We start from the raw sequence: 9,915 nt of genomic DNA, 5'->3' as shown, positions 1-9,915 counted from the left end.
GGTTATTTATTAATCACCTTTCATAAAATATAGCATATATACCATTTAGGGTGTCTATATGAAGATCACTTACCGTTTTGATAATAAAAATAAACCCCTTTGTCAACTGCTGACATACATCTACTTGTATTTCTTAAAACAGCGCTGTTTATGCGCTGTCAGGTAGTTATACAATTGTTAAGAAATAATGGTAGGACGAAATTTGTAGGGTATCAAACTGTGAGGTTGTTTGAGAAGCATTCCTTTGTTTCATTAAACCATTTTCACATCAGACTAAACTCTTGAACTGACATGCATCGGACACCACAGCACCAGAGTGCCTTTATATTGTATAAATATATATTGTTTTATATGATTTGTAATTTCACTTACTGAGAAAACAAATGCCACACCATGCCATGTTTCTTTATAGGAGGCTGTGTCGTCCAGTGGTTAAAAAAAACAGGCTTGTAAACAGCAGGTCCTCAGTTCACATTCCAGCTCAGCTACTGACTCATTGTGTGACACTGAGTAAGTCACTTAACCTCCTTGTGCTCCGTCTTTCGGGTGAGACGTTGTTGTAAGTGGCTCTGCAACTGATGCATCGTTCAGCATTTTGTGATGGTGGTCCACTATGAAAGGCGCTATATAAAGATTATTATATTTTGCTTTGCAAATGTGATAAGAGAATGTTGCATTGTGTTACATTAACAATACTCATTTAGGCCTTAATGTTTAATAAAAGTGACTATTATTATTTTATTTATTTGTTTGACTTTTAAATTGACGTGTGTTAACATCTGCTGAAGTAAACTGTAGACATAAATTCTGAGCACAAGCCTGACATCCATAATGGTCTGCCAACATGCTGAAATAGTATTGCTTGTCACGTCTTAACCTATTGACGTCACTGCACAGCACTGTTGCAGTGCCACGAGTTTACTGATGTTTGACAACTCACATGAGTAAAGAGAATAATTGGACTGCTTCGCATTGAAACAGCAAATTAGCAGGCAGAGATGTCTAGCTACCTTAATGATAACTGTTGCTCTTCAAATAACTTCTGTGCTTTACAATTTCAGAAAAGCACATTGTGCATGTGTGTGTGTGTGTGCACTGTTTCTCTTAATTCTTTCTTACAACAATAACAAACAGTACAGAAATAATTACACATCGAATCACACCAAATGACTGTGCTCATAGCTCTATCAAGAGTCGATGGGTGGCTGTTTTGGGATAAACATCTGTAGCTATGCCTGTTTTATTCCCCTACCATCGTGAAACTCTATACACATTTTCAAATAAATCTAACAAAGCGTTCAGAAGTTATGGGCCTCAAAAACTGTTATATAAACAAAGATCCAAACATCCACATAAAAAACGTAGTGTATTAAAAAGTACTGTGTTTGCACTGTACATTCAGTACACATACTGTAATAAAGCCTGCACTCAACTAAGCAGTAAGTAATGCATTCACCCTGTAAGGTAGAAAAATAAACAGCCTACTTAAGTAAATTACATTATTTAACATACAAGCTGCTGCTTTTATGTTGATGCAAATCAAATAGAATGCTATTGAGTCTGTATGCAATTGCAGCACAAGGCAAAAACTATAAATTATACAGTTTTGTCAGCTTCACGATGTTAGTTTACAGTACCGGTATATGGATTTTCTAAACGTTTATTAATAGTAAACTAAATGAAGGATTTTATATGAAGGTAGTAGTATTGTACAATATGAGATACATTTAATGTTTCTCAAAGGGTCGTCAGTGTTGGTTGAGAAAATGTCTTGATATTTGGTATATTCAGATTTTCTTTATCAAACGTAATGAATATTGTCCAAAAAACCTTCCCAAATTCCCAAATTTCCTAGCATAGATGTTTAATTTCTACTGAGCAAGCCATTGAAGTGGGATCTCTAGCCCAGTGTAAGTCCAAGAAAATAATTTGGGCATTTCTTGGTGATACTGGAAACAATGAAACACTAGAAACCCAGTACAAAAAGTGAACATACCTGAATGACTTTTCTTCACAATAAGTTGGCCATACCTTTAATTTAGATAACCACCATCTATGTAATGGAGAATGCCCCTTACAGCTCTATTGATTTGTAACTGAGGGAAGGGTCAGTCCAGATGGGCATTGTACAATAACTGGAGGCCCTATCAATAGTTGTCTCCAACAAAAGAAATGGGACCAGTTTAGTAACTGTAAACCCACATTTACATGTAAACCAAATATTTTTAGCAAATTCTGTGAAGACTGTTATGTGCTATATTAATTGATAACTAATTGCCCAATGTGCTGTGTATGCTATACGGCATTTTTCCTGTTTGTACATCATCACATCAATATTTATTTTTAAGTTTCTTGAAAAACAAATCAGTACAGTATCTAATTTTTGTCACCACTTATTTTATGTTGCAAAATAATATACTAGTGCATATTGTTTTTAATATAGCGGCATGTATAGTTATTTATATAGCACTGATTGTAGAAACAGTATGTTTTTCATAAACTATTTATGACTAGTAAATATTACAGGATTGTTACAGAAATATATTATATTAAACAATTTCTTTAAATGGGATATCATTATTGCACAAGGCACAACCTTATGTTTGACATTTCCATTTATCTGTTGTCAATACTGTTATTATAATAATGGTCAATATCATTAAAATAGACAGTTTTGTTGGGCATGTCAATTAAACTACTGTCTCCACAAATCAGACAGTAATAAGGTACCATCACTATATTTACACTGACAGTGATTTTGTGAATCATAACACAAAGCTTTGTGGTGAATTACCAGGATGATCTGGAAAACCTTGTTTTTATGTGTAAACCCATCTGTGTCTTGGTGGCAGGTAAACAGAGCAGTAAGTATCCTTTAGACTCTTGATCAGATATTATTTAAGACTGAAACTTACTTGCCTAAATAAAGACAGTATTGGTAAATATCTGATCTTGGTCAATTTCAAATAAAACTGTTATGTTGCATTGGACTCTTTTTTCATAAGCAACAACAAGCATAACTGAGACAATATTCTCCATGACTCCATCAGCATATCCTCTGCCTTTCAGTCTGCTTAATTTATGTTTATTCCATTAAATTACTCAATTTATTCTGTCTCCCCTTTTGTGCTGTTCGGTTCATCTGCAGTGTTAAAATTTAACATCTGTTTCTCTTTGCTGCCTCACAATTAAGGGTTGTCTGACATTAAGTTCCAACAAAAACTGAAAAAGTCAAGAGAAGAAAGAACCATTCCAATGCAAATTGTTGTTCATTGAAGAGGATGAAGGGGAGTGTGGATCTTATTTTGTTAGTTCACGCTTGTCTATTTTCTTTATGGTTGTTCTCCGGTTTACATTTTAGTGTCTTAAAAAGGTCAAACAAGCATTAAGAGAAATGTCATGATCCATCACTCATAAGCCAATTGGATAAACCAAATGAGTGTCTTTAATTGAGAAATTGTCTTTTTCTTTTAATCAAATTTATCTTTTCTAAAAAAAAAAAAAACAGTATCATAATCTTCAGAAAATAACGCACACCTCTTGTATCTCAATCTAAATAAAAACACCAACGTATACTATATAGAAAGAATACATTTACCTATGCATACTGGCCTCTAGATATTATACAGAATCTATAAATAACTAGATAATAACATCTACCATTAAAAACAAAACAAAAAAAGGTATTGTACTTGTGAGTTTTCTGCTTGATGCTGTAATAAATAGGATCAAATCTGGTGATAATCAGAGGAAACTCTGAAATTGAGTTACAGGTCTTATATTAAACACTGTAAGTCAGTGGCTATTGTTTATATTGTATCTTTGAAAGAAGACTTTTTTGTTTAATAATTGTTTGAATACAATTTAATAATTGTTTGCTGTCAATGCATCTGTGGATATCGTATTCCACATATGGATTTACAAATATGTAAAAAACAGATATAACTTGATCCGAATTTGCACGCTAAATGTACTCTTTGATTTTTACCCTTCTGCTTACATGCTTTGCAGATAAAAATGTGTTTATACTGTATATATTTTGTGTGCTTCTTTTAATATTGGTAACACTTTATTTTAAAAGTGGTTTTATACAAACTATAAACATTTTATTTATTAGGTTAAACACTTATAGATTGCTCTAGAAAAAGAATACACTGTATGCATTTTTTGCTACATATATCTATCTATATATATATATATATATATATATATATATATATATATATATATATATATATAGATAGAGAGAGAGAGAGAGAGAGAGAGAGAGAGAGAGAGAATTGATATGTTTTGATACTGATATTTCATGCTGTGTGCTGTTTTTTTTTTTTTGTATATGCATGTGTGATGTTTTCTGTATATGTATATTCTTGTCCTGTACAGCACTTGAAACCACTTGTGGTCTGTTGCTCTCTATAACATTTTTAATTAAAAATTAACTACTGGAAACGGACCAGTTCTGACTAAACATGAGTATTGTTGGTTATTGCATAATGATTGGCTTGAACATGCATATGTCTGCTTGCAGGGTATGACTCACATGGGCAAATTAATTCCCTTTACTGTAAATCTTAATTACTATTCTTTACCAGTAACATACTGTATGATATTATTTAATGTTTGTCATCGATTCTGACATAGTACTATAATGACCCCATTCACTTGTGGATGAATATACCTGTACTATAGTTCAGTCAATATCATTTTTGAGTCTCTTACTGTACCAATTCTGCTATGCTCATCTTGAGAGTTCTAATGACATCAATTTTCCTTCAAGCCAACTTCAAAAGCCTGTTACAAATATGATACATCATGTGTTGCAGGACAGATATGTTACTTCCCATGTTGTATAATTATTATGTCTTCAGGTTTATTCAATACCCATTCTCAATTCTGATTAATATCAGTCTCTAGTTTTTTTTTTTTTTTTTTTTTTGTAAGACGTGGCAGTGTCTACACAAAGACAAGCAGCTTGTATATTGTGGATCACCACATCCTTGAATGTACATTTATGTCTGATTAATGTCTGTCATTAGTAATTATCTGCCCTCCACAAAAACATGACATGTTCCTGTGTTCTCTCTAGACTCCATGACAGGGAAGAACTGTACTCCTATATGTGTTTTATAACATTTCCAAACAAGGTGTTGCTAATAAGCTTATCATTGTTGTAAATAAGCACACCTTAAATCATTGCGATCTGCACACCTGTTAATCAACGCTTACAAAACCTCCAATGTATTCTGTTTTCCTGACAGGAGCAAATTAAATCTACATTACGTGTATCATCTTAGCTAAGGTGGGATAAATGTGCTATGAGCAAAATATCAACGTCGCCCAATTCATTGGTATTAAAGCGCAACTTGGAGGAGCCGAACAAAAGATATTTTGCAACATTTCCAGCACTTTTTTATTCCTTTTCTAGGGTTTTTTCACCAGCAATTTTTTTTTTTTAATCCAGTGTGTGCTTTATTTCTTTTCTTTATGGTTGGCCTGATCACATTTAAGACCTTTACATATACCAGGTTAACCCAAACAAAATATACCATAGAATATGTCTATGTAAACATAAATAAAAAATAAATAAATTAAAAAAAAATAGAAACTGCAATAGAATTATAGAGCTAAACAGATCTACCATTACAACTTTTTTTTTTGGAAATTCTTGAAACTAATAATTATTTTTCTACAATGTAAAATATATCTAGACTTTATTCAAAACAACAATAAAGGGCCTATCCTTCTAAATAGACAAATTGTAAATGTGTAAATACCCTGATGTGATGCTTTAATAACGAATTATGGGTCCGGAAAATATGTTTCATTCCTTTCTGGTGTTACCACACTTTATTCCCATTAAAAACTAAAGCAAGGATTTGATAAAAATTAAAGTTTAAAAATGCTTTTGCATTAAAAAAAAAAAAAAAAAAAAAAAAATGGACTTCATGCAGGGCAGAATCGCTTTTTGGTCCTGATTTCTTAATTATTTTTTACAAGAAATTCTTTACATTTTATTAGATATCAATATTGACACCTATGGTGTGGCGATTTCCCTTGCACAGTAAAATGCATGCCAACCTGTGTAAGTGGGGATACGCGGCAAGTGCTTTATTTTCTTAATTTGCTTTTTTTTTTGCCTTTTCATCAAGGATTTGTAATTCCTCAGAAACTCAGTGTAATAAGGTTTAATCCTGTTAATTTTAGTTGGCTGTTTAGTTTTGTGTTCACAGATGAGCAATTGGAATTGGCAAAGGCAAGACATCAGCAGAAACTACATTTTAAACAGAATCATATTGGAGCTCATCAGAAATATGAATTCAGAGTTCCCCACTGTGCTGGTTTATCATGGCAGCAAGTGCTAAACCATGTAAAGTAAACAGTCAATGTACAACACCTTTAACAAAAGGAAATAAACTATTCCTTGAAGTGCTCTGGTTGTTTTACTTTATCGTGTTTATTTCATTTTTTTTAATAGAATATTGTATGCTATTTCCTGTCATGTCCATGCAATATTAAAATGAAAGTGCAAAACAATGGCATGACATGTATATCATTAATTAAATGCTTTATGCTTACCATGTTTTTCAACAGAATTACTAAGACACAGTTCCACCTCCAACTACATTAAACACCCTCTCCACACATCTATAAAAAGCATACACAGATGGGTGGATTTGCCATGCCAAAACTGTATGAATAGTGGATGATGTATTCCTCGTGGTTCACCTCAGTATCTCATTTGAGCACTCTCATTTCTGAGGTTGATAAGTAAGGTAAATATTAAGAGAAAAAGCTAGAAGCTTGTAATATATTATTTATTTGAAAACAAATTACAGTGTGGTTTTAAAAAATGTTGCATATTGTGTTGAGTGTGTATGTACAGTCTAATAACCCACTCACAAATATTTATACACTTAAATGTAGTATACACTTAAGTGGGATGATGATCTGCGATCCCAGGTACCCAGCATTCCAGATAAGGTTTTCAGTCACTGAGTAATTTACTCTCCAATTTAAATCCTATGGGGTAGATGCATTAAGATGGGCCAGTTGCATCGCAAACATACTGCAATTTGCATTTTCGTTGCGACACTTCTCAAAGTATACATTTTGTTGTATGTATTAAGAGAAAATATGTTAATGAAAAGAGCAACAATATACACATTTAAATATTTGTTGCAATTTTTTTAAAGCAATGATATAACAAGAACACGTTTAATGGGCTATCAGTATTGTATTCAATACTTTATCTTGCTTTTGGGTGTTTGTTTGCAGTCCTAAGAATATCCAATAATTCAGGGTGAATAAACAGGGTGAGAACAAGAGAGCAAAATTTGTATTAATTTGCTGAAAGCATTCTCAATTTGCTGTTATCTTTCATTCTTTTATTTTGGGTAATCCACAACTCCTATTTTGACTCCTAATCTGCAATTCCAACTGCAATTTTATTTCTAACCAAATTTCAAAGCTCATTCCCTCCTCTTTCGACGGCCTAAAGGCAGAGTTTATTAATTACTCGCTTGATGGCAATGCCCCCTTATTGCCTTGCAGATTCTGATGTGCCGATTTGGAAGCTTCTGTTCCACATTTGCATGCATAATGTTAATCTGCAGATATGATGTAAAGGAAGCATCAAAAAAAACAAATCAAAATGGGTTACTTGATTGATTTCTCCTTGTATTTCCAGTAGACTGTTACTCAGTTCTGAATTTCACACTATTTGATATGTGGTACAAGTTATCTGTACAGCTATTAAGATTTTAATACAAATGGTGATGCTTTCTTTTCACAAATTTTCAGTGAAACAAAAGTACTCTCAGTAACGATGTACTGTACATCACTTAATGTATTTCATTATGTTAACTCCTAATGAATCGCAACAAAGAGTTCAAATAACCCAATGAATTGGTTGTCTTTTGGCCCAACAAGCTGGGATATGATTTTAACCCAACTGGCTGGGTTATGATAACCCAATGCTGGGAAGGTCCAGAGATGGGTTGCATTTCAGTCCATATTTTTATTTGACCCGGCATTTTATTGTGGATCACCATGAACACCAACTTGTGCTGTGCTAAGGAATATCCATACAATGTCCAATTTTACAATGGGATATTCTGTACCTATTGATGCGCTCACTGTGATGCACTGGTAAGTTGGGGGTTCATATAAACAGCTGGTGAACTCAGAAAATGAATGCATAAACTCCACAAAACTGATTGCTCTTTTAGTATTTTTTTTAAATAAAACTTCCAGTATCACAATTTTAAAACAAATAAAAACAAATGGCAATACATTTACATAAAAATGTAGCTGTATAGAAAATAATACATACAATATTTATTTATTTATTTATTTATTTTTACGTTATTATTATCACCGTTATTAGTACATGTATTGCTTGTTAAAGTAGGGTTATGAGGTGTCATATTGGGGCAACCACAAACAACTACTTGCACAAGACCAGAGACAAAACAAGATTATTTTATACAGATTTGATAGACTAACAATGTATAATTATATGTTTCATGGATTACTCGTGTTTTCAGTATCAAAGAAAGTAATTAAGGAATTCGACATCAATAATCTGATGTGATAACACCAGATAAACACAATCTACAAACGCGTTCGACTCCATTTAACAGTAAATTAAATTGCCATAAAGACATGTTAAACATATGCACCAAAACGACACTGCGCCTTTATGTCAAATGTGAGGTTACTAAATATATATATATATATATATATATATATATATATATATATATATATATTATATATATATATATATATGGAGCCTTGGTTCCGGATCTGACATCAGAGACCGTGTGAGATCAGCTGCTGACATAGGGAGTTCGTCTCATTCCTTGTATGGAAAGGCAGTAGTACATGATCATCAACACAGAGGTGGAGTTCACGCAAAGTGGTCTACACGAGAGCTGTCTGACAAGGGCTTTCCATTACGGAGAGGAGAAGATAGAAGACCGTCCTCTCCTGCTGGAAAATAAAACCCTAAATGACCACACCTTGGCAGTCAATTAAAAAACTAAAATCTCTGGAAACAGAAAACGAAAACAACTGGGGTCTGTTTGAAAATAGCACTGATGGCGGCTGATCAGATTAGCTAGTGTAACCCAGACTGTTATCTGGCTAACTGTGACTACAACAAGCTGCTGTGGACTTACACTGTATTTCCTTTATAGTATCGTATACTGTATTCGTGGGTTGTAAATTCTGCTAAGCAATGGATTCCTACAGCACAGCCGTCTTTTTGGTCGTACTTTTATCTTCGCTAATGAATCTTTCTTCAGCAGAGTTTCCTACTCCAGCAACGTAAGTAGCAGCAGGGTTTATTTCCAGTGCATGAGGTTCTCACTCAGCTGTATCTGGGCACGCCAGATTCGTGCTGTGTAAGTTACAGTCTTTTAAACGCGTCGCTGGAACAGATAAAACAAAACAGGGACCAGTTTTTGTTTGTTTGTTTTGTTTTTGGCAGCAATCATATATATATATATATATATATATATATATATATATATATATATATATATATATATAATATATGATATATATCTATATATAATTAAAAATTCATTTACTTAAGTGAAAAGTAAAAACGCTAACTTATGATACAGTACGTTCTGCTGGATAATAACAAGGCACTATTAGACATCAGTTGTGTAAAATGTACGTTTCTTACGTGTGAAATTACAGTGGGTGTGTCTGCGTTTTCAGTTTTAATGTTAATCATTGATAATGAACAGTGAGGGGAGTCACATCTTCATTGCGTGTGGTCAGACAAGACGAAAGCATCTGCTCTGAAATGAGAACTTCTGCAAACACAATATTTGATGTTGAATAGGCTATATATCTATATCTATCTATCTATCTATCTATCTGTCTATCTATCTCTCTCTC

The 9,915-nt window shown here is 33.1% G+C and overlaps 1 protein-coding gene across 10 annotated transcripts in view; it reads left to right on the top strand.

Moving 5' to 3' along the window:
* The first annotated feature begins 8,857 nt into the window (after positions 1-8,857).
* LOC121319909 (voltage-dependent calcium channel subunit alpha-2/delta-1-like) overlaps positions 8,858-9,915 on the top strand; it is a 143,716-nt gene continuing 142,658 nt past the window's right edge. For 5 of the 10 annotated variants that reach the window (XM_041257860.1, XM_041257858.1, XM_041257863.1 and 2 more), the window contains exon 1: positions 8,858-9,330. In XM_041257860.1, the coding sequence (XP_041113794.1) occupies positions 9,242-9,330 (89 nt within the window). In that variant the 5' untranslated portion in view covers positions 8,858-9,241. The remainder of the gene's footprint in view (positions 9,331-9,915) is intronic. The other 5 variants (XM_041257865.1, XM_041257859.1, XM_041257861.1 and 2 more) reach the window with 2 other exon arrangements.

Source organism: Polyodon spathula, chromosome 8 (genome assembly GCF_017654505.1).
Source record: "Polyodon spathula isolate WHYD16114869_AA chromosome 8, ASM1765450v1, whole genome shotgun sequence".
In the NCBI taxonomy this organism is placed as follows: Eukaryota; Metazoa; Chordata; class Actinopteri; order Acipenseriformes; family Polyodontidae; genus Polyodon; species Polyodon spathula.
The sequence above is the reverse complement of the archived record's forward strand: the minus strand, read 5'-3'. Positions and strand labels throughout refer to the sequence as shown.